At 44.5% G+C, this 24,753-nt stretch overlaps 1 protein-coding gene across 1 annotated transcript in view; it reads left to right on the forward strand.

The window, feature by feature from the left end:
- MYH10 (myosin heavy chain 10) overlaps positions 1-24,753 on the forward strand; it is a 103,354-nt gene that overhangs the window by 32,913 nt on the left and 45,688 nt on the right. Inside the window, exons 4-5 of the mRNA XM_084298444.1 lie at positions 5,120-5,147; positions 15,074-15,176. Coding sequence (XP_084154570.1) covers positions 5,120-5,147; positions 15,074-15,176 — 131 coding nt within the window. The remainder of the gene's footprint in view (positions 1-5,119; positions 5,148-15,073; positions 15,177-24,753) is intronic.

The raw sequence follows: 24,753 nt of genomic DNA on the forward strand, positions 1-24,753 counted from the left end.
CCCTGCTTCAAAGGGGGCATGGGATGGGGAAATGGGGCAGGGGAAGAAGCGACACCGGTTGCAGCTCAAGTTGATCAACAGCCCTGGGGAACTTTAGCCTAAGGTTAGTGCCAGATTGTGTTGCCTTTGTGCTTCCTAATTCTGCCCATTTTAGAAGAACCCATTACTCGGTAGAAAGCTCACTTCTCAAGCAGAAAATTGAACTTTTTTTTATTCTTACTTAGACTGCACAATTTTGGGACTTTTTTCCAAATTTGAATTGCACAGGTGTACTATAATATTTTTAATGTTAATCTTTGTAATTTGAAGACCATGAGGAGGATTTGTATCCCTCCAAAGTGAAGCAACAGGTTCCAATGGGACTTTCTTGTTCCTTTAATAACGAAGGGTTGGTCTTAGGGTCGCGCTGAATGGAGGTGAGAGGGGGTGCAGGGGCTGGGCTGCTACCACTCGCTTGTCTTTGTGCCTGTGTTTGTCTGAGCCAAACTGAGTGGTTGTGTTGGGTGAGCACCTCTGAGCAGCGAGCTGGGATGCCTTAGCGTGTGGCCATGGCTGCTCGGGGACAGGGCTGTGCTGGCGTGGCAGGGAGGCGCATGGGGTGCCCTTTTCCTGGAGACTGGAAGCTGCTCGTTTGTCCCAGCCTTCGGGTGAACGTCCTGGGTCCTGCGGGGTACCCTGCAGGATGTTTGTGCTGGTGCAAGAAATGGTGTTACTGAAGCTGTCTTAGAGGTGCTTCCCCCGGCACAAGCGGTGTGCTAGAGCACGTGCTGGAAGTGTAAAGCACTCGTCGTGACTTTGCCCTGAGTATCCTCATCGTGGACCGAAGCATCCTCACCTGCTCCTGCAGAGCAAGAGAGACAGCTAATGCCGTGCTTACCGATACTTGTCATGGGACTGACTGACTTGTGTTTCCTAGGTCAGCTGCTATGAAGGCTGGCAACGCAGATAGTCTAATCTGGTCTGCTTTTTACTCCTGAAACTTGCTTATAAACCCCACGGGATTTTTTGGTCTAGTCTTTACATATTTCTGCAGCGCTGTCTCATGAGGCACGTTATCATACAAAGGCCCAGTTAGTTCTGGGACTGTTTTTAAGAATCACAACGCTTATGTGGAGATGTTTTCATAATATTTTCATGTTTCCATGAACAACCACCTCAAAATTCTGTGACATTTAAAAAAAAAATTAAAATTATTAGAATTATTGCAAGGGTTGGCAGATTATTTTTTTTAAGTCTCAGACACATTCTGTCATAATAATCTGTTTAATGGGCTCACTGTTGCACTTCAAGTTGAAATTGAATGAAAAAAGCAGTCTTTTAAAAATACTGAGATGTGTGTCCAACATGAGAAGTGCAGTTCTTCTCGCCATCCCAGATGATGAATGTCCCAGCAGTGACCGAGGAGGGCTGAGCTCTGGGACACAGGCTAGCAGACGTGGCCCGTGCTCTGGGGATGCTTTAGGAAAGGGCCCAGCTGTTTTGAAAACAAGACCCCGAATTGTTTTGTCTGGGGAGGAAAAAATCAAAGCAAATAAGCTGTAAATCACTCTTCCCCATTAGTCCTTTTGCCAGAATGTTGTTCAGAGCGGATCCAGAGCGATGGGCTCTCCTCTGGGACACGACTCAGCTGCTGAACCAGGCGGCGTCCTGAGCCCCCGGCTGTAACGCCCTCACTGCCCTTGGGTGCTGGATGCAGCTCTGGCCATTACCATGAGCAATCAGAGCTTGGAGCTTGTGGCTGTCTGTCTTTCTCTACTTCCACCTTAATGGCTTGTGACTTTCAGAGTCCAGATGGAGACAGTAAAACAGATTTGCAGTAACAAATTGGAATACCCATTGCCTTCCTTAAGACCTGTGCCAACTCAGGCTCCTCGATGTAGAAAATGGAAAGGTTTTCTGCACTTGCTGAAGTTCCTGGTAATGATAAAATACCTACAGCTGTCCGGACTTTCAGACACGCTTCAGGACAAATGGGGTTGGAAAATTCATTTATACAGTGCCTTGCATGCTGTGGAGCACAAGCTTCGTGTGGTGAACTGACAGGCAAAATGGGGGATAAGGCAGAGCACTAACACATGCTGCTGCTTTCTACTGAACTACTTCTGTTTTTGAGGCAAATGTTATCTGTGTTCTTAGCATTTTAAGAAGTAATAAACTAAAGAGCTGATGTTTAGAAGAGGTTTTATTATTTGACAAATTGCATTGGCCTAGCTGCAGTGACAAAATTGCAGAAAAGTTCTTTTTGGGGAGTCAAAAGGGAAAATTGAATTGTCGCTTTAGAAAATGTCTCTGAATATTAAAGCAAGAAACACCAACTTTGCACTCATGGTACCAACTTGGCATTTGTTCAGCTGTTTCTTCTAAAAGAAGAAATAACTTGTGTTGTCCTACGTTATCTTGATTTTGCTGCCATACGGTGTTGCCTGTGAAGTTTGCAAGTCAGGGTTAGCTGTGAGTCAGGGTTAGCTACCCCTGGAATCGGGTCAGGGTCAGAAAGTTGCTCTCTCTTCAGCTTGCCCTGACAGCTGGCTGCGTGGTGTGAGTACTGGAGTTCTGTGCTTCGTCTCCTGCTGCTACCAAGAAGCAATTTCTGACTGGGCTTGCAAGACCAGCTGCCCTAAATCAAAGCCAGAAGAATGAAAACCTTTTCAGGCTATGCTCTGAGCATTTCTGCTGTTGTACTTCCCCTGCTTTTGCCTACTGTCAGCTCTTAGTTCCTGCACTCAGAGGCCTTGCCCTTCCTTTTTGGTGAGCCTGGGCAGAGCTGCTGTGCATCACAGGTGGAGGAGGTCTGGTACCGTCCCTGCAGCATCATTGGGAATACTTTGAATCTTACTGTCTTGCCCACTTTCACTTAAGTGACTTGTGTTCTCTGCTGAAGCATCACCCAGGACCGTTTGGGTGTTAGTTGTCTGCACAGTGGCTCAGGGGGATCGCTGGTATTTCTTGCCACTTCTGAACAAGCAGGTACAAGGGGTTCAAAGCACAGCCGTGTGCGTTTTCACACTTCCCCTGGGAAAGCACCTTATGCTTTCCTTCATACTTGACATTAAAATGAAGCCTAAAACTTGCCAGTGGTGCAGTCCACAAGCCCCCGCTTTAGCTCGCTGTAACAACATGCAGTAGCATCTCCCTGCTTTGAAGGATGTGAATTCAAGGACTTTAAAACTTCCTATTCACAGACTAATTAAAAGAGCAATGTTTTGCTGAGACTAGGTCTTTCTTTTTTTTTTTTTGTTCTGCCTGCCTTTTTTAGGTGCTTTGTCGCTATAAATGTAGCTGTTTGATCTAATGCAGTTTGGAGCTGGAAAAGGGATCTCAGCTCTCTCCCCCCACCAGCTGAAGTTTTGGGGCAGTTGTGTCCTGATGTGTTTTAGGGCACGGAGTCAGCTGGCCACAAATCGGACCAAAACCCAGCACGGTCCAGCCTGCTCTCCTGCTCACCTCTGGGCTGCCTGATGCTGACCTGAGCACTGGCACTGGCACAGCTGGAGGAGGAAACCAGGATGTGACGGCCCCTCCACAGCCCCTCTGTTTGCCTGTGCCCATCTCCGCCCCAACCCCGGCCTCGTCCCTGCACCAGCAGCCCTGCTGGGCTGTGCCGAAACTCCACGGCTGCTGCAAGCCTGCTCTGGGGCTGCACCAGCACTTCTCAAATCCCAGGTGCTCAGCAGGCAGCGTCAGGGAGGGAAGTGCAGGTCACTTGCTGGCTTTTACATGCTGGTGAGGGTTGAAATTCTACTTCAGCACTGATCTTACACAGCAGTGGTAGGAGCTCGGCTCGCTTTGTGCGTAGGGTGACCGCAAAGCTCTGCAGTAGGTTAAGGCACGGGTTAGCAATAGCTTCTCTGGACCCAGTTAGAAGTGATGTAAAAATGGTTTACATTACTCTGCTTACCTGAAGTGTACGTATGTATGAATATAGGGCTGTTTCAGAGCTGTTAAGCATGTTGGAGAGATGCCTTGTAGCAACTGAAGCTATTTGTTGTATTGGGTCTGGAATCTGTGTCCTAGAAGGAATTATGGTCATCGTGTTGCCTGTTGCTCCCTCCCTGTGCTCCGCCACAGCTCATGTTTGAGGAAAACGGGTGGTGGGCAGCAGGGAGTCCAATGTGTAGACCCAAGATTTACATTTCAACAAATCAAAGCTTGATTTTGCTCATTGTAATGCAATCCATTACAAATGACCGATCAGGAAACAAAGTGTGTGAAGTCCTTAGTTTGCAGGAGGCAATTGTGCTCTTCCTGGTGTAAGTGACAAAGAGCTGAAAACATAAAAGCAGCAGGAACTTTGTGATGCAAATTTATGAAAAAAGTTGAAGCAGGGGAAGAGGGCACCTCTATCTGAGATGTTTTACTTTCTGCAGGTATACTTGAATGTTTTGATTATATAACTTTTAATATGTAGTGTATGATGAAATAGGTTCTGTAAATACCCCGTAATTATGAAATACCTCTTCTAGGGTATAACTGACCTTCAGGCATTCTTTTCAAAGGTCGTAAGCGCAGCAGTGGGAGTCACAAAAGTGCTGAGCCACACCGTGTTGTGGAGTTAACTCTGTTCAGTGTTTCTCTGGATGTCCTTTTGACGAGCCTGTAATGAATAAACTAGATCATGGAAGCACTTCAGGCGTGCATGTTAATTAAAAAGAATGAAAAGCACTAGAGGAAAGCTCTTGCTTGCTTGAGATGTTCCTCCTATTTCCAAGTAGTCATTTCTGGTCATTAGTATTGCGTACATGAAACTGTTTTGCCTCTTGCTTAATGCTTAGTAGTTGAAATTCTTTATTCAATGAATTTCAGATGAGACAATAAAAGATGTAGGGTCAGCTTTGTCTGAAAATGTTTAAAAAGTACTGTGCGTTATTAAATTTAATAGAAGATTTTTGTTTCATGACATGTGGCAGGACTTCTGTGAATGTCTAAGGTGATGCTGGCTGGGGTGTGTGTGTGAGAGCTTAAATAATTAAGGGATATTATTAAAACTAGTGTGAGAGTGCCCTTAGAATTGTTAAGCTAAGAAGCTAAATTATCTAAATACTCCTTCCAAAGAAACTGTCTTATAAATTAAGGGATAACAGACACAGACCTATAACCGTGTTCATTCTTGTTTTTGCAGACCGTGAGGACCAATCAATTCTCTGCACGTAAGTAAATGCTTATTTTCTTTGGGGCGTTTTGGGAAATTCTTGTTGTCAAAGGGGAAGGTCTCAAGTTCCTGGGGGTCTTTGATACAGCTATGGTAATCCCAGTCCTGTCTTTAATCTTGTCAGGCAGTGACTAATGGTTAATGATGTAGCGTGAAGTCATGTTTTATGCGGGGAAATACTCTTTTAATAATGTAATTCACCTTATGGAAGGCTTTATAGGCTTATGTGGCATTTAAGAACTGTAGTTTAAAAATGTCAGTTGAGATCTGAATCAGAAATAATCTTTAAAATGTACGTATCTGTCTGAAATACTGTATTATATCTACTCTGTGTAGCCCCTCAGGGGGACATGAATCAAAGTTGGTCTAGAAACCCTGCTGAGCAACTGCATAGCCTTGGATCTGCTTCAGACAGGAGAGCTCTGAACAAGCTGACACTCAGTTTCCTTCCTGCCTCCTCTGTGTGTGCCTGGGTCTGCCCCATCCAGGAGCAGATTTCTTGCTTCAGCCCAAGCTTCCTGGGGATCTGGAAGCGAAGTGGTGCACGAGTCAAAGCAGCCTGAGTGCATGTTCTGCTCATGCCGCCACAGAGCCTGTCTGTCGTTGGGCTACTGTTAGAAGGGGCGATCCTATTTCCTCCCCCTTCCTATGCAAGCTGTGTGTTTCTGCTGCCTATTTGGTTAGCCCTGGGAGTTGGCACTCAGCGTAAGCCAGTTTGGGGAGCTCAGCTAGCAGAAAGCCGACCTTGGCACAGAACGCTGCTTTGGGGTCTGCAGGCCTGCACCCTGTGCAAAGCGCAGAGCTGGGGAAGTGCCATCGCTGGTCCCGGCCTGGTGGCTGGGCTGCTTCGTGAGAGCCCACCCAGAGTACTGTGCTCAGCTCGGGGACCCCGCTGTAAGAAAGACATGGACCTGTTCAAGTGAGTCCAGAGGACGTCACGAGGATGCTCGGAAGCTGGAGCACCTCTCCTGTGGGGACAGACTGAGGGAGCCGGGGCTGTTCGGCCTGGGGAAGAGAAGGCTCCAGGGGTCACCTCACAGCGGCCTGCCCGTGCCTGAAGGGGGCTGCAGGAGTGCTGGGGAGGGACTCTGTGTCAGGGGTGTGGGGCTAGGACAGCGGGTAATGTCTTTAAGCTAAAAAAGGGGAGATTCAGGTTAGATATTTGGAAGAAATTCTTTACTCAGAGGGCGATGAAGCCCTGCTGCAGGCTGCCCCAGGAGCTGTGGGTGCCCCATCCCTGGCAGTGCCCAAGGCCAGGCTGGATGGGGCTGGTGGGAGGTGTCCTTGCCCGTGGCAGGGACTGGAATTAGATGGGCTTTAAGGTCCCCTTTTCTAGGTCTCCAGTCCCTGCCCTTAGTGGCATTGTGTTAACTACTTTATGTGCAATGTACAAAACAGCTCTGAAAGCAGGGATAACATCCCAGAGTGAAAAAGGCTTTGTCCTCTGAGTTTGTGGATGTGCTAGCATGTGCTTGCCTCACGTGAACTCTTTTGAAGTAGCTTCATGTTTTTTTCTGTGTATGCATGAGCTTTGTACTCTTCAACGTGGTCAGCCAAGGTTGGAGTGGCAGTGCTACAGGATTTAGTGCAGGTCTGATGTGTTTGTGTATAGATCAGAAAGCCTTTAAGATATATTGTTTTCAGGTTTTTTGTTACCTCACCTGTAGGGTTAATGTAAGCTCTTGATCCTTCTGGGCTGAAAAGGCAGTTGGGTCCTGTTTTATATCTGGAGCAGCACTTCAACGTGGAATATTTGGAGCTTGTGACAGGTTCCATGTCTTGGCTACCAGGCAGTTGGTAAGCTGCTTAGTTGCACATGCATTCGCAGAGAGGAATACAAATGACGAGGAGGGGACACGCTTTCTTATGGCCAGACCTCAGGAGAGTGTGACCACATCTTCTGAAGCCTGGAGCTGCTGGGGACTGCTCTGAAAGCCGCCATAAGATCCTTGGAGACGGTCCCACTTCTGTCAACTATTTGTTAACAAATTTACTATTCCATCTAAAATCCCAGAAGCAGTGCTAAGAAGCAATGGACAGTAGATCTCATAAGGATTCCAACACTGTTCTCGAATCATATTGCAAAATGTGGTATTGAAACTGTTATTACCATGACTCTGGACAAGTTTTGCTACCTATAATTTGCTGTCTCGGATGTACCAATGTTAAGGACTAAACTTAGCAGAAGTGTGGCAGTGTCTGACAGAAGCTGAGATTCTGAGCAACAAATTCCAGGCTCTGTTGGCTGCCTTGTTTTTTTTAACTTGCATTTTCTCATTGAAGTGCTTACGCAGCAGCATGAAGAACCACTTACTGTGTATTACAAAGAAATACAAGTTCCTTCAGTAATGTGGACAGGTCTGTGCCCTCAGCATTATGAAGGTAAGGTACCTTACCTTCAAACTTGACCTGTAGGACCAAATAACATCCAATCAAGGTCTTGCCTTGTGAGTACGTGAAGACACATCAGTTGTTAGGCTCCAAGGGTTCTGCGCTCTCGAAGTTGACCACCTCAGCTTTACGGGCCCAGGAGTCCTTGCTGATGTAACACTGTTATCACCGCTTGGATGCTGACTGTAGAAAAGCATCCTAGGTATTACCGCATTGCTCTTCAGGTTAACTTTTCTCTTGAAACACAGTTGCCTTGGTGCTTCTCTCCAAATTGGATACAGACCTGAAAAGCAGCACATCAAAAGCAACTGCATTCTCTTGCACAGGTCTTCTGAACAAATTGGTGTGAAGACGGCTGTCTACTGTTCCTAAGGAGGTTTCCCCATGGGCTTCATGGCAGAGCCATATTCTTTTGTCAGGTTTGCATTATAAACTCATTACTTGACACCTGGTCAGCTGGGATGTTAAATGACCTCCAGCAAGGCTGTGGCAAACTTGTTTGTGTAGTAGACCAAAAGGATGCCTAATGCACTTTGCTCAAGGCTGAGCTAGTGTCCAGGACTCCTCTCTATTGCGTTGCTGCTTCTGTGGTGAAAAGGCGAACTGGACATTTTCCTTCCACGCCACTGGTTTTACAGGTCTTAGACTAAGGCAGGCATAAATAAGGTGAAAGGAGTGTGTCTTAACTGCACTGGAGGTGGTTTCAGAAACTTCTTTGGCAGTTCATAAAAGGCTTGATGTCTTCTAATCCCAGACTTGTTGTCTCAGGACGTCATTCATCTGATTGACCCCAATCTTCAGTAGAGCTGAAAACCTTCAGAATATTTTTTCTCTTCCCCAGTAGCAGTAATTCAAAGGAGTATTTCAAGCTAGCTGTGAGAAAGGAAACATCACAGAATCATAGAATGGTTTGTATTAGAAGGAACCCTGAACACCATCTAATTTCCAGCCCCTGCCATGGGTAGGGTCCCTTCCCAGCAGCCCAGGTTTCCCCCAGACCCATCCAGCCTTGGGCACTGCCAGGGATGGGGCAGCCAGTGCTTCACACTTTCTAAAGGAATTTCTTCCTCATATCTAATCTAAATCTCCCCACCTTAAGCTTAAAGCCATTACCCCCTGTCCTATCCCCACACCCCCCGACACACAGCCCCTCCCCAGCTCTCTTGCATCCCCCTTCAGGCACTGGCAGGCCGCTGTGAGGTCTCCCTGGGGCCTTCTCCTCTCCAGGCCGAACATCCTTCAATTTGTGCGTGCAGGTGAGTGGGGAGTTGCAGTGTGCCTGCCACGCTCATCTCTCCTGTTGCCTTGGCTGTAACTGCCTTTCTGTACAGCCTGGGAGAGATCTCTCCTCCTACTCGGTGAAGGTCTCCCTGGTTAATATCTTCATTGATCTCTTCCTACCTCTAGTTGGTCAAGTTTCCTGGTTTTACAACTTGCTGAGAATCACCTTAATTTAGTTGTCCCAAGAGGATTGTGCTGAAGAATAGCCTGTCTCATTGAAATGCTCATCTAAATGCAGCGTGTGGAATAGGCTAGACTGATGGAGAGTTCTTCAGGCATGCCTCTCATTATATCCTGCTGTTCTGGAGGTAATGGGATTACCTGAAGGTTTCCTGTCCCAATCTAATCACATGCTGACGTTCCCTGAGGAGCTTGAGGTCTGTCATGCCCAAAAGATGAGTTTTGCATAAACTGGTGATATTAAAAATTACTAATCCCTTCTCAAAGTTGAATCTAACACCAGGAATGGAAAAAACTACTGCTGCTTTCTCTGGATGCTTGTGTCAGCAGAACATCATGTCCTTTACCTGGCATGGAGGCTGCTTCTTTAGGAGGGTGTTACTCACCGCCAGCTGGTGTGGCTGTCACTCAGTTCTCCCACCCAGACTTGCTGACATAAATGAATTTTTGGTCTTGGTGTGGAAACGAGTTGCCTTAGAACATAAAACAACGCTCCTTCTTCTCTTCCTCTTTTTTTTTTTTTTTTTGCTATTGTTCTCTCTCCCTTCTTTTCATTTGTTTGCCCATTCTCCATCTTTAAGGAACCAAATGCAGACAGTGGTTCCAGTAACTTCATGTTCCTTCTAGCCTGTAAGTACCCTGTAAGCCTGTATTAACCCTGTGTGCATAAGAAGTCAATTACAGAGAAGTGCTAACTTTACACTGTGCCTACACCGAAATGACAAAATAGACAGCAAGGTAAGATGGGACATTGCAATGAGAAGCTGTGCAGGCTTTTCTCTTTGAGAAGCTGCATCTGCTGGACTCCTGGTACGATTTGATGTTTGTCTTTGATTACTGTTCTCTGTTAATGTTAAATAGGAGCACGTGTCAGGCTGCTGGAGGCTGATGATCAAGATGAAGAAACTTTTGTTATGGCATATTAGAATATGAGAAATATCCAAATGTCTCCTGGATTTGTTCTCTTTAGCTGCAAGGTGGCTTCTGGAAATTCAAACATGCAAACATGCCGTGCTGCACTTTTTAAGCAAATAGATTCTAAATTTGAGAATCTTACTACAAGCTTATGGTATTCTCAAAACTGAGGCTAGGTTTGATAAACAGTCATTTAGCAGATGCTTGCAGCCATACAAGGATATCTAATCTGAATTGGCTTCAGTAGGAGTGGTGGGGCGTGGAGGGAATAGAGGCTGCTTATTAAAGGACAACAGCAGCAAATACCAAGCATTTTTGTATACAACCTCTGGCCAGAGTCCAGCTTGTAACATTCCCTAGACAACTGGTGTTGAGATGATGAGAAGCATCTAAAGGGGAATGGAGAGGCTGTAAAGCAGCCTTGTGAATAGTAAAGCCAATTAATACTCCTCTGTGCTAGCCCAAACTATCACTTAGACCTCTTCGTTACAGAAAATTAGCCAAGTAATTAAAGCGTTCTTTTAATTACAGGTCTCGACTGTAAATATCTGTTTATAACTGGCAGAAGACTTGCTCAGTTGCATCTGGGAATAAGTCCCTTCTGTTCTTCGCAGCCGTTGCTGTGAGGAGGACAAAGGCCTGTTGTTGGGGCTCTCACTTACGCAGTTACTTTCTCCTACAAACAACTTAAGTGCATGCAGCCGTGCTTTGGTGCCGAAGTGGCCACTTGGTGTGAATCGAAGCAGTGCTGCCTGCAGAACTGCGCAGCAGGTCGGGTTCCTGGTAATTGTGGAATCAGTCCCCAAGGAGAACTTGCCCAGGTGCCAAGGTGGGGGTGCCGTGTCTCCTTCTGCCAGTGTTCAGCTCCTATAGGGCCTCCTGCCCCCAGGTTACCGTATCATCCCAGGGCCTCCTGCTGATCAGCAGTGACAAAGACTGATCCTCCTGGGGCAAGGGAAAGGTCTGAGTCCCAGCATGGAAAAATATGGGCTTGTTTGGCTAGTTTTCAGTATTTTAAATCACTGAGAGGTGATCTGTAATAGGGTAGATTAGACAAACTTAATCAGATCACCCCTATATATTGCAGTTGCTTATCTTCACAAACCTTGTTCCTGTGCAGTAGAGACTGTGTGCATGGGCAACAAGATGAGGAAGTCTTTCACAATTTCAAAGCTTTCTTTGTACCAGCGTGTGTCCTGTCCTATGTGAGTGCCAGAGCTACATCTCAGGTCCTGCATAGCCCCTGCTCTGCAGGGGAAATCACTGACTCGCAGTGGGATGTCAGCAACTTTAAACTACTGCAAGTGTCCAGCAAACAGAAATCGCCACTGCAGGCAGAGCTGGTGGTGTAGCCTTGTCCTGCCGTCCTGAGAGTGCTGCCCCTGTACAAGATGTGTAGCTGGCAGTAAGAGGAGCAATTGTTTCAGTGCTGTTCTCCTTCGGAACAGTGCTTCTGTTAGGGTAGGTCTTCCACAGGCAGGTGTTTGACCTGCTGATACAATAAAAGTTGTCCCTATAGGTGAGCCATGTGGGACGAGCACAGTGCTCTCCTGGAAGTCAGACCTTGCCTCCCATGCCTGGATGTTGCCTCTTTGCTTTGTGACCTTTGAGTCATCTCCCACTGTGTTCGTTTTGCATGTGCTCAGATGGTAATCTGCTCAGCAGAGGAAATGCCTTCTGCTGTGCGAGAGTTAGGTTGGAGTAGCTTGGGGAAAAAAGGTGCAGCTGGCTGAGAAGTCAGTCGGTAATTCTGCTAACCAAATTGTAGCTGAGATGAATTTGCCTGAAGAATACTTTCCTTTATTGAAAAATGACACTGTAGGTTCACATCCAGTGAATTTAAAATCATGTAGAAACTTTAAAGTGTTCTTGCTAGCTAAGGTTTTCCTACTTTACATGTGCTTGAAGCTTATTCAAAGCAGAAGCTTTGCTGCTGTGGGGAATGGTGCTTTAACTCCAGATAATGCAAAAATTTGCCTGTGACCCTCAGACTTCATTTGACCTGTCTCTAACGTAGTTTGTATGAAGGGAGAGAGCTTTCAATCAGTTAATGGAATAAGCTCATACATCCAACTTGAGCCTAGTGCTAAAGATGGCTTGCTTGGCTGATTCCACCTGGTGTGCTTGGCATATTCCATAGATGGAGCTGAGATGTGAATTCAGTCTCATTTTTTTTTCTGTTAGTAATGGAATTGAAACCAAAATAAGGGGTGAAATTATGACCTTACTGCAATCGTTAGCAAAGTTGCCATTGACTGAAGTAAGGCTAGGATCTCAGCCAAGGGTTTCCAGTGTTTAATTTATGGTAACATATTAATTGAGTTGTATTAAAACAAGGCTTTGAAATAGTTAATCTTTAGCTTCATGATACCGTTTCCATTTCCATAAATATTGTACATTGTGTTACTAGAAGTTTACCTTTTTTGGGCAGGTTGGTAGAGGTAGAAGATCTTAATTTATTTTTTATAACTCATGTGTTTGCCCTCCTGGGAAAGAACTAAAGCGTGCAGATGTCCTTATGCCTATAAATGAAGAGGACTTTATCCTAAATCTTCTAATTCTTTTAGAATATATGGCAGCGAAACTATCTAGCTCTGTATCCTGCAGGAAATATTTGGCATACTTGTAAGCTCTAGGGAGAGGAGAACTAGGATGATAGCATCCATTAGTATTGCTTTTGAATGAGAACTTGCATAAAGACCTCTAAAAATCTCTATTAGATTTAAGGACTTTTAGCAAAAGGAATGTATTGCAAGCTTTTGACCTTCCTGTGCCACACGAAGCTGTGCTGGTGTGTGTGCCAGAAAAGCCTCTTGATTAGTGGACTCCTCTAAAGCTGGGTGCTGCCCTTTAGGAGGCTAACATCTGGACTGTATTTACTGTGCATTTTCTTTTCACTGGATGTGTCAGGGTAGGTTTTCATCTTTAAAATTTAATAAACTGTTTCTGTAACTTAACAGAAAAGATTATTTATCTAGTTTTAAAGTCACAGCTAGCAATGTGTTCCCAAGCTCTGATGACAATAAAAACAAATTGTATTGGTTTAAAATGTAAATGTATGTTTTGTTGTACTTATTTTCTTTCTTCTGTTACCTGCTGGAGTAGTTCTAGCATTAAGAGTATTTTAATATACACTTAGAAACAGGCAATACTGCTTTTATTATCACTTGCAGTCATGAGTTATGTTAATATGAGCATTACACTGAAGGAGAAACTAGAAATAAAGACAAATTGGGAAGCAAGAATGGGCATCAGAAGTATGTTTTCTGCTTATTGATCTTCATGTTTGTCTGTTACAATTTTCTATGTAACAAACATAGGGACCTGGTAGAAATGGGATTTTTCACTTAATTAAAAAAAAAAAAAAGTGTATTTCCCCTTGTAGTGGTCCCAAAGTACACCCAGTTTGTGTAGCATACTGATGGTATCTTGGCAAAAAGGAAGCCCAGTTATTCATTAGCTAATTCTTGGAGTGGTTATCTATGTAACCAGCTCTCCAGGTTATACATTCCACATTTATTTTCCATGCATCGAGCAAAGCTGGTGTAGCTAATGCGTTTTGAGGGGCCTGTCTTCTGCTCCTGCAAGTTTTTCAATAGTCAAGTATTTGTGACTTCTGCATTTTTCTTCTTGTGTTCTTTTCCAATTATATCCATTTTCTCATGAGGAAAACCAGAACAACAATGGTTTGACAGGACGAGGTGGGTGCTTCTGAGCTGCAGATGCCACCAGTACGATCTGGTGCCCTGGGTAACCTCCGGTATGGCAGATTGCAGTCCGGTAACTGGGGCTGGGGTCGCATCCCATAACCTGTCTGCACAATCGTTTCGTTCAGTGCTCTCAGCTAGCGGTGTCTTCCACAAAACCTGGTCGTTGTCCTTCCAGGTCAAACACATCAAACACCACCAGAACTTCATGCCTAAACTAGGGGCTGCTAGGAATTAAGCACCTGAATAAGTGCAGGCGAGCTGCAAAGCTGGCACACGGTGTGGTGGGGGAAGGCATTAGGAAGACTGCAAAAGAAAGTGCTTGAATTCCCCCCAGCGAATTCACACTTCTCTTTCAGAATCGTAGCTGAGAAGCTTGGAAGCACGTGCAATGTATCCTCGCCACATTTCTGGAGTAGTTGGTTTCCGAACATTAACTTGAACAACCACTGAACGACAGAAGAACTTCCCCTCTCCCATTGCAGCCCCACATAATGAAATGCTTTTCAGTTTTGTGTCCTTAGCACTGCCGGTGGCGGGCTCCATCTTGTGCGGAATGGGCTTCAGCAGGACTGAAATGCTGTTGAAACGTGGCTAAATGAGACCTGGCAGTCCCCTTGTGTGGATTTATTTAATGGACTGTATTTAAGCAGGTCTAGGTTAAAAAAGACTTGTGCCATCGTTTGTGGTCACTGTGACAGCCGTGGTCAGACCTCTGCCTGTACCATCGAGGCAGTTCATTGCTCTGAGTTTGGGATGCCCCTTACGTAAATCTGGCACTAAATTCTGTCCAACAATCTGCTTTCAGTCGGCCTCTGTCTTAGTGTTCCACATCTGCAGTCCCTATTGATCTGTGTGCTGTGCCACTGCCCTAACTCACCTGGTGCTGAAGATGTAGCCCCATGACGGTAAATGTATTTGGGGCTCGCTAAGAGTGAGGTGAGCAGTGCAAAGAGGCTGGAGATTTAAAATATTTTACTGGGGTCTGGAACTGGCTTCTAGAGATGCTAAGTGTTTCCATCAGCCCAGTAATCCTCATAACCGGGTCCTGGAATATAAGATACACTAACTGTTTAATAATTTAAATATATATCCGCACTGTGAAAAAAAAAATCTGTCTCAGTCTTTGTGATCAAGGCAAAGAACAAGTCTGTTTCTCATTACTTACGGTAATGTATGAATCCAGGCATACAGTCAGAAGCTTTTAATCAAACTAATGTTATATATTGTATCAACATCCTAATGCCGAGGAGATCTTTAGGATGTAGAAGGTATTTTAAACAAATACTTTGCAGTTCCCTGCCACACCACTGCTTTTGGATTTAGATGGTTACTGGGGTTCTGTTGCGTAGTCTAAGCCATAAATGGAATGAAATGAGGTTGTTTTAAACAAAGAATTGATATACTGTTGAAAATTAACTTTGAGGAAAATGTTTAAAATGTTTTCCAGAGGTGAATCTGGTGCCGGGAAGACTGAAAACACTAAGAAGGTTATTCAATACCTTGCTCATGTTGCTTCCTCCCATAAAGGAAGAAAGGACCATAATATTCCTGTAAGTTGGGAAATCTTTTGTTTTTTTCTATTACTCTTTTGGTAAACTGCCATTTCTGCTTGGAAAAAAAACAAAACCTTTTGAATCAAAGATAAGCTGTAATATAATCCCAGTAATTTTGCTCACCTATTATTTTCCCTTTATTAGTGGCTAAAATGAGTGGTTATGTCAAAACTTCCAGTTAATGTTAGCTGTTTAACTGCTTTTGTGAGATTATGGGCTTTTTGCAAGAATTGTAACTAGAAACAGTATCGAAACTTTGCTGCCTCTACTTTGTTTTCAAAAAAAACTTCATTAACTCTGGTGATTCCTGGTGGATTTATTTCCCATTACATGCAGCTTTTAGTACTAGCACATGTGAACAGAATTTGTTCTTTCAAAACTTAACTTGGGGAAAATCAAGTTTAAAAATTGCCATAGATCTTCTATATCTAGAAGTCAGCAGCTAATGAAAAGCTTGGCTTTATTGCATCACAAACATGCAAACTTGTTTTTAAGTTGGAGAATCTTGTTTTTTTTTTTTTCCCTGTAGCAAATCACTAACTGATCTATGCAGAGCTTTATTTAAATTTGTTGCTAATCTCTTCCAGAATTTGCACTGAATTTTTAGCGATTCACAAAACATGAATGGGTTGAAACGTCTGTTACTATGAGGACTTGGAACACTTAGCAGCGGAGTATTTATTTAACTTTACTACAAGCAAGTAGCTAGCTCCAGTCAGTGCTGGTGTATGCCTGCTTTTTCTCCAGGAGTACCGCAGGCATCTGTGGTGGTTGGAAGCTCTCAGGCTGCATCTTCTGGCTTAGCAGAGACGTCTGTAACTTTTATTGTGTATGGCACGTAGTGTTAAGGTGCTCAGTGGAGTCATAGACTAGTTCGGTGTGTCAGGACTCAGACTCCTGGAGAAACAGGAGATGACTTTTGACCAATTTGTGAAGAAAAGAAAACCAAGAATTTAAGGGGGAGAGGAAGAAAACTGCTCTGCAGGCAGACTTGGAGAAATCTAGCTGAACAAATGGAGGGAACATCAGTCTTTAACTGAAAGCAAATAACGTGACCCTATATATTGCTTATTGAAAGTGTTGCTTCTTTGTTACACAGGGGAGATGAAAAGTAGTATTTCTCAATGTACATCATGCAGTCTGAGTGGGCTGCAGGTTGTGCCTACAGCAGTCACAGGCCTTAAAAAGAAGTTTCTTACAATGGAGCGTCAGCAGCGTTGGGCATGTGTGCATGGCATTGCATGGAGAGGACGAGGCTCTGCAGAAAGCTACTCAGAACGTTATCCATCAGACTTGATTTTCTGCGTAGGTTCTGGTTCATGGATATTACTGGTTTTCCGCTGCATAACTTTGAACAAAACCAGCAGCACCTTCTTCAGTTTCTATACGAGTAAGATTGCCCACAGCTTTCTGGGGGAAAGTGAATTATGCAGTGTGGGTTTGTAGCAACTACTCTTAAAGCAACTACTCTTAAATATTCTACTGATAGAATATCTTGGGATATTAGATACGCTAGATACCTAATTAGATATCTCAGGATGCCTCCATTTGAAAGAGTTCCAGAAGTCTCTCGTCCAGGTGCTTTTCAGAATGGGTCTCTCTTCAAAGTCAGATCACATTGCTCAAGACCTGGCTGAGCAGAGGATTTTGAAAATCTCAAGGGATGAAGATTACGTGACCTCTCCAGGAGCCTAACCACTTGAAGCTCTCTTTCTGAATGTCTAAAACCTACTGGATATTTCTTTGGCCTTTTTTGTGCTGTATTTCCACAAGCACTTGGTGCCAGTACACAAGCTAAGAGAAGCACCCTTCCTGAGCTTTGTCAGCACAGCAATTCCTGTGGCTGCTCGCTGGGCCTGGGAGCTGATGCAGGCTCAGGCTGCTGTTCTCAAAGTCAGCCTGGCTTTAACTGAAACTTGTTTTCTCCATTGTGCATATTTTGTGGCTGATATGAGGTGAGGGGATGGAAAGAGAGGAAAGTTGGGGGTAGAAAATGTCAGGGAGGGGAAGGATGAGTTGTCTTTTTTAATGCAGTGTTGGCAAATTCAGTTTAAACCCCTGGCTGAGCTGCAACTTAATTCTGTACTTAGCAGTGCCATCAAATAGGGCAGTGGTGCTCATCTCAAGAGTTTAGGAGATGGTTGTTGCAATCGGCTGCTCTGTGAGCCATTGATGACTGGCATGATGGAGACTGGAAGAGTTTCATTCTTTGTAAAAGGCAGCTTAGGCACAAAAAGGGACGGGTTAGTGTCCTGAATGAAAGTTTGGTGCTCTGATCATGCACTTCGTTCACTGCAGTGCCACAGTAAGCACCAAGTTAACCAAATACTTACGGAAAAATGCGGATTGTTTAGCCAAACCAGCCTTGAGAATACAAAGGAGTCTTCCTTTTTCTGTATCGATTTGTTTTAATTTATGGCAGACAAAGAACGTCCAACCTCCCCAACTAACTCTGAAAAGCTAAGTAGTGCCAGAACTGCAGTTAGATGTGCAGTCCTTGTTCCTTTTTATGTATTCACCAGCAGGCTGTAGAGGGCTGGTGGTGATCTGTAACACCATTCTGTACAGCATTTGTCTTCTGCTAAATAGGCTTGTTAGACTGCTAGTCATGGATTTATTTTTATCCATCCTGATAAATAATTATTGCTGACTTGTATTAATGATACTTCTAAATGCTGCAAATGCTGCATGGATTTTTTTCAGAAGCATTTTGCATACTGATAAATGAATAATTATTTTCCCAACACTATTCTGAAGGTGAGGGTGGATTTTATGCCCATTTTGCCTGATGGACCGTTGTAAAGCTGTTAGAAAAAATGTAGCTGACAGTTTGACGCCTCAGGCCATGGACAGAGTAACACTGGTGTTCTGCCATGTCCCAGCCGCTCACCAAGTGCAATTTTGAGAAGACCAGGTTGTGAAAGGCTTGGCTTATGCAAGGAGCATCACAAAGGAGCTGTGCCTGTCCCATGGAGGACAACGTTGTCACCTGGGGCATTCAGCTACTTGTCCGTGAGACTTTATCTTCCCGACAGTGCTCTCTCCTCTCCTGCCAGCTAGTAGCGGTGTGCCCACAGATGAGTCCTGCCAAACCCCTGGCATGTCACACTCAGGCAGGGTGCCGTGGGAAGGGAGTCAGTACCACACTGTAACCACGGGGAGAGGAAATACCGTGCTGAACAGCCTTAAAACTGCAGCTTCCCAACTCAGTGCTGGAGTCCATAGCCACGCTGTCTCTCTCATTCTCTGCTCAAGATTCTGTCCTGGGCGCTGTGCTAGGAAGTGAGGGTGGGAGGTGATGTAGACGACGGGCAGTGTTATTGTGGGACTCAGCAGAGCAAGGTGAGGCTAGGCTAGCCCCTTAAATTAGGAAGAGAGCCTAGGCTTTCTAGAGCCAGCTAACGGATGGGAGGCAGCTGTACGTGCACTGAGTTATGAGCATGGCCTCATCTACAGATTGAAGGTGGGAGGAAAGTGAGCCTGAATCCTTGCCCAGGGCATGCTTGATTGAGCTTGGGAAAGGGCACGTGTACAGTCCCCTTGGTGTGGAGCAAGGGAGAGAAGCTGGCAGGTGTTTGTTTAAATCACTGAAAGCTTTAGCTTCACATCCCACAAGTCTGAGCTCTAAAGAATTCGGGTGAGTGGGATGTTAAGAACTTTGCAGGTAAAGCTGAAAGTTTTGCTGGCAGAGAGCATACCATGGTTTATTTCGTGGTTATGGTGCTGGGTGTGGAGCAGCCTTACAAAGATGAGCATCGTGCCATGGCTTTGGCATCTCAGACCAAAGGTGACCCTGCTGGCGTTAGTTGGTCTGCTCAGCTGCCCCCTGTTCCTGGGCCACAGGCAGCGCTGCCTTCGCTCTCGTTTGCCTTCTGTAGGCCCAGGAGGTGGGGGAAAAAGTATGTTTGGAGGAAGAGAGCAAGGACAGGTAACTGGTGAGCTTGGGGAGGAGGCTGATCTGTCTGGAGAGGAGTTTGGACAGATTAAGCAAGGAGACGTGGAGGGAAATGAGTTCTCGTGAGCTCATAACTTGCCTGTATACTGAGGTGGGAATAAGAAAGGAATGAAATTGTGGTATTGAAGGAGCGCGTTACAGAGCTGCTTTAGTGTGGTTAAATAGCAAGCCTTAATTCAGGCTCTTGGGTTCTGCTTTAGTTTGCAAACAGGTTTTGGATAGGGAGGAAAGTCGGTGCAAAATAGATGAAAAGCACCAAAATGCACACCTGAGCTGGCACAAGAAGTGCTGGCTGTCGCTTGCTGCCCACGGTGGTCATTAACTGGTGTGTGCTGCTGGGGAATGGGCTGTGCTTGTAGGCTGCGGAGGGGCCTGGACCCTCTTTGTGGTCAGATAGGTGAGAGCAGCAGGTAACAGACGGGCTGCCAGGACTGAAAGCAAGCAGCTAAGTTCTATGAAAACCGTATCCAGCCATCGCTGACTCCATTTCCACTCATCTGAACCAGAGCTAGACAATGTCAGGATGAAAAGAATTAGACTTTTTTTGTTTCTTTCCCCTGCACCAAAGCCCTCCCACCCCACAAGACCTCTATTTTCACGAAAATCCAGCTTGCATGATGGTGCTGCTTTAAGTTTCAGAAACGACTATAAATACTTTCAGGTTTGTGACTGCATTTATTTGCCTCTGCAGCTGAAATGCTAAATGGTTTAATTCCTTTTATTAAATTCAAAGAGATGAAACTGGTTTTGAAGTACTGGATCTTGGGTAGGCCAGTTCAGGCTGAAACTTCTCCTAGTGAAGATTTCCCAGATGGGCTTTAACTGCCCTAATTTAAGTGCTGGGGAGTTGATCTGGTGCTGCTCAGCTCTACTCCTGGCGAGGGCAGAAACAGAGACCCTGAGAGAGCAGCTATCTGCTCTGAACATGGGTAAATGAAATGCCTCCTGGGTGTACCTGTCCTCTTCCACTGAGTGCAGCACTGGTCTCCTGCCGGAGCAGCTAACCTTATTTTTAGCTACCTTAGCTGTTTTCCAAGCGGGCATGATTCAGCTCTGCTGAATTCACCCTGCTTAGCTGAACGAGCCAAACCGTTGCCAGCTGCTTTGAGGACCTCTCTCCAATTCTGTTACTTTGTGCTAAAACAGTTCTGGAGCTTTAAAATAATAGGCATAGAGGAAGTGTGCATCTGGCTTGGTATGAAAATCTCTTCCCCATATTTCATGGCATTTTCCCCATAGGCTCTGAGATGTGAAGCTCAAGATTGGAAAGCTTGCAGACAGGGGAATGGAAGTAATGATGGGACTGAAAATCTGAGCACTTCTGCAGAAACTCTGTTGAATTTTGAGGGCTTTTATTTTATTTTCCATCTGTACCCTTCTTCCTGGCAAAATTTGTAGGTTTTCAGTTTAAGATCTTGCTTCTTATGTGGATGGTCACTCCTGAAAGAAAGAAACGAGACTTCTGTCTATTGTAAGCTTTTGCAGTTGTGAAGTTCATGTTGTACAGCACAGAAAGAAAACCTCAGGCTCCTTCAGGATGGCTTTCCTCCTAGGTTCTGTCATAACCTGCGTGGTATTTTTGAAGAATAATCATCATCTTATCCATACCAAACTACCTTGCAAGGGCTAAGACTGGAGAAAGTTACTTAGTGTTGTGGGTTTCTTTGTTATTTGGCAAAAATGTGGAAAACCGTGTGAAACTAATAATGCTGTCGCCCTTTTTCCATGTTACTCAAGGTCCATCTGTCATCTTGTATTTTATTTGGAATTAGTTCTTTGCATAAACACAGGTTTTAGCATTTTGCGCATGCAATGACAAGTGAATAACTTTCTAAAATTAAATAAGCTTCTATGAAGTGAGTATATAGTTAAACTAAACCTACTGACATTAATAATTTGGGATGTAACTTGCAGCTGGAATGCTTGCTTGCTAACATATGCGTTTGTTTGTTTGCAATGAACAGCCCGAATCACCTAAACCCGTGAAACATCAGGCAAGTGTTTTTCTTTATGCTTCTAAAGTTTTGTAGGTGAACTTAATACATCATTTCTACTATTTTCTGTCCATTTGTATTTACCTGTACAAGCTTTCCCACATACTTTATTCAGCTAATAGTAAATTTAGTAACTATTTAACTGGTTTTGTAAGAGAATGGGCTGCTGAAGAGCACAGAGGCTCCTCAGCACCACCGAGCACTCCCACCCACCGGTGGGGGCTCTGCTTCTCTCAGCTGAACTCCTCTAGCAGGCTCTGCGTCAATGTGCTGCTGAGAGTACAAAACTTCTTAATGCTAAGTAACCTACTAAATAAATGGTAAGGGTCAATGGAAGTGACAAAATACTTCTGGTTAACGTATGATTTTGCCTGAATGTTTTTATAGCTGCTTGGGTAACCAGAGAAAGACTTTATTCTCAAATGTGTAAGGCTTGGTGCAACCACTCACCTGAAATCGGGCATCTCCCCTGACCTACCGAGGTGATGCTTATTCACTGTTGCTGCCTGAATTAGCGTTTCCTTGTTGGAGCTTCAGCTGCACTTAGCTCCAGCCAGCCCACGGGCGAGCAGCTAACGCTGCCTGCTCCCCAGTCCTAGCCCACAGGCAGCAGGAATCACAGCGCTGCTGGGGCGTAAAGGGGCACAAAGAGGAGGGCTGGGTGGAAGCTGAGGGTAAGACTGTGGAAAGAGATGAACGATTTGTTCCCACATGTTATGCAAGGTACACGTTCCAGTCTCTAACCTGAGGTGGTAAGTGATGCCTTTTTGTCATGGGCACAAGCCTTTACATAGAGAGAAAGCTTTGCAAGAGCTCCGTGTGGTGTAACCAAGGCCTGGTAACTCAAGAAGCTGCCACGAGTCAGTTCAGCTGATTGTATTCCTCCCCTTGCATTTTCTGAAAGCTGGCTGTGGTGCAACTTGCAGTGGGGAGGGGGGAGGAAAGAAACTGTGGTTTATTGGAGACACAAGTCCCATGGACAGCTGTGATGCCTTTGCTAGTGTGTGGTAACTTGCTAAGCCTCTGTAACCCAATCATGTGTCTGAGCCCCCATGGTCTCATTTTCAGAAGTTACAGACATTCTTAGTATTTAACCTAATCCTTCCTCCATCCAAACCTCAGACAGTTCTAAGTTTTTCTGTTGTTTTTTTGCTAAAGAATTTCTCTGTTCCAAAAATAAATGAAAGAGTTGAGTTTAACCCTCCTTTTGCTTAGAATTAGCCTGCCAGGGTTGAGACACGCTGCTTGTTGCCAAACATTTGAAATGTGTCAGTGGAAACATGCTAATCCAGAAGTGTTGATATTGCATAAACCATAATCATTAACATTTCTGTTTCGATGTCATTTTGAACTACAGAGTGGATCCCTGTTGTATGTGAGTAGCATGTAGTTTCCCTGCCTCACCCAGGCTTCACAATGAACCGAGTCACTGGGATGCTGGTTTTTCTGAAACTGAGACAATAAGCTCTCCTTATCTTGCCATTGCCCTGCATGAAATGTTGCATGACTTCACTTTTTCCACAATGTTGCGGTACTGCTTTTTCCAAGTTCTGGTTAGATGCCTATGCTGGAGATATGCCTACAGGCCAATATTAAACTCTTTCCAAAGCACTAAATGCTTCTTCAAATCTTCTTCAAAAAGGTTTTTGAGTGTAAACCAATCTATCTAGAGATGAAAACTACGAAATCCATTTAAAAATTCCCACCACTATTCTTCTCTGAAGCTGTTCTGTGCTGCGTGAGAGGTTTGCTCTTAGATGGCCACGTGAAGTCTGCCTGTGAACAACTGCAGCGGCTCGCTAGGCTGTGATCGCTGCTTGTCCTCACTGTTTTCACCCACGTCTGAGGACACAACTGAATGTTTTCTTCAGATCCCATGGGATGCACATAGATGTGCTCTTAAGAGCTCTGCATTCAGTTGCAGAACTCGAGTGCAATTATTTTATGACTTGCTGCAGAAGTTCCTGTGCACGAAGCTGCATTACCGTTGTGGTGCACAGAGGCACTGCAGAGCTTGGCATCGGGTGCCTGGAGTGCGCTGCTTGCATGCAGCACCGTGATGCTCTTCAGTGGAGCTGCATTCTGAAGTCAGCGTGCTTTCTTTTCCAGAATAGCTAGAATTTGAAATGTAAGCTGTGACATGCTTGCTGCGTTTAATATACGTAATGTGGCTTATTTCAAGCTGTGTACAGCATGGTAAGCAAGCGTCCCACTTCTCGTTTAGTGTCTGAACAGGAGCTGGTCGTGTGGCTGGGAGAGGGGACGGGTGGAGTGGTGTCAGCGAATGCTTTTTTTTTTTTTTTTTTTTTTTTTTTACTACCTGCTGCCTTTGCACAGCAGCCTTTTGAATTGCAGATGTCCATGTAGCGGCTATAAGTGATTTAGTTTTCCTCCAGTTGTGATTTCTTTTTTTTTTTTTTTTTTTTAACAGTCCTTAGGAGCTCTTTTAAATAGATAAAGGTGGTAGACCTGACCTGTGGTGTGTAGGCACGCCTGCGGTGTGTGGCCTGACTAGCGGTGTGTTCAGGGCTGAGATGAACACATCCATTTCTTCTTTAGTTACTGTAGAGTTCAGAGAATTTGTAGTCCCAAAGGGAATACGTTTGGATGTAGACAAGCTTTGGGCAGATAGCCTGAGGTCCCATTAGAGAATGAGCAGCCATTTGTTTGCAGAAGGACTTGAAATATATTTGAATATAAAAATAAAAGCCTCTTTCAGGTGTTAACTAGTGACTTTTTAAAATTCCTATGTAAGAATTGACCTCGTGGAAGTCTCAAGAGACTTACTTCCATTTGTAATTGCTCAGTGTGCGGTCTTCATCCATGCTATAAATAATTGGAAAAAGCAGGTTTATGAACACAAACGTCATTTTTTTAAACTACATTCCAGAGACATACCGCTTCATTTTTTTTTTCTTAAACCATTCCTCAGAGCAGGAAAGCAATATCATATTTTCCTATGTGCATACATGCCTCTTGGGCTCATGGAAGCAGCACAGACGGTTTTTGTTACCAGACCTCTTCATGCACAGCAGTTGTAAAAGCTGTTGTGCAATTTCCTTAAGATAAGTACTTTGATTTCCACATCCATTGGCCTGAACTTAAGGAAGCATTAAAAAAAATGCATTAAAGCTGCTGAGCAGTTTTGGCTGAATTGGGCAATTTGTAAATGATCTTTGTGTTCGGCGTTGCTGGGTTCCCATTATGCCATTGCGGTGTACTTTTCAGGTGCATTCACTTTAGGTCAGATGTTGCAACGACATGAATGTAAAGCTGATGGAAAATGAGCACTTTGCTGATTTAGAAGTTGATATAAAAAAAACATGAGTAGGTTGTCAAATCACTAACGAGACGGTATATGAGTCACCTTGCACTAAAATCTTAGAAGTTAAATTTAATTTTATTTCTCTCAAGCACAAGAAAGCACTTTCTTCTCTCAAGAAAGTCTGTGCCTACTTTCATTAGCCCTAAATGTGAATTTTGTTTTCCACGTTCAATGATTTGTGACATCCATTGACCCCTGTTCGGTCACCTCTGTGTGTGTGTACGTGTGTGTGTGTGCGCTCTTAAATGACAACACAAAACACATTCTTCACTGGTTGGAAGAGACTATTGGCAGATCTAG

Source organism: Netta rufina (assembly GCF_964035555.1).
Source record: "Netta rufina genome assembly, chromosome: 19".
NCBI classification, from domain to species: domain Eukaryota; kingdom Metazoa; phylum Chordata; class Aves; order Anseriformes; family Anatidae; genus Netta; species Netta rufina.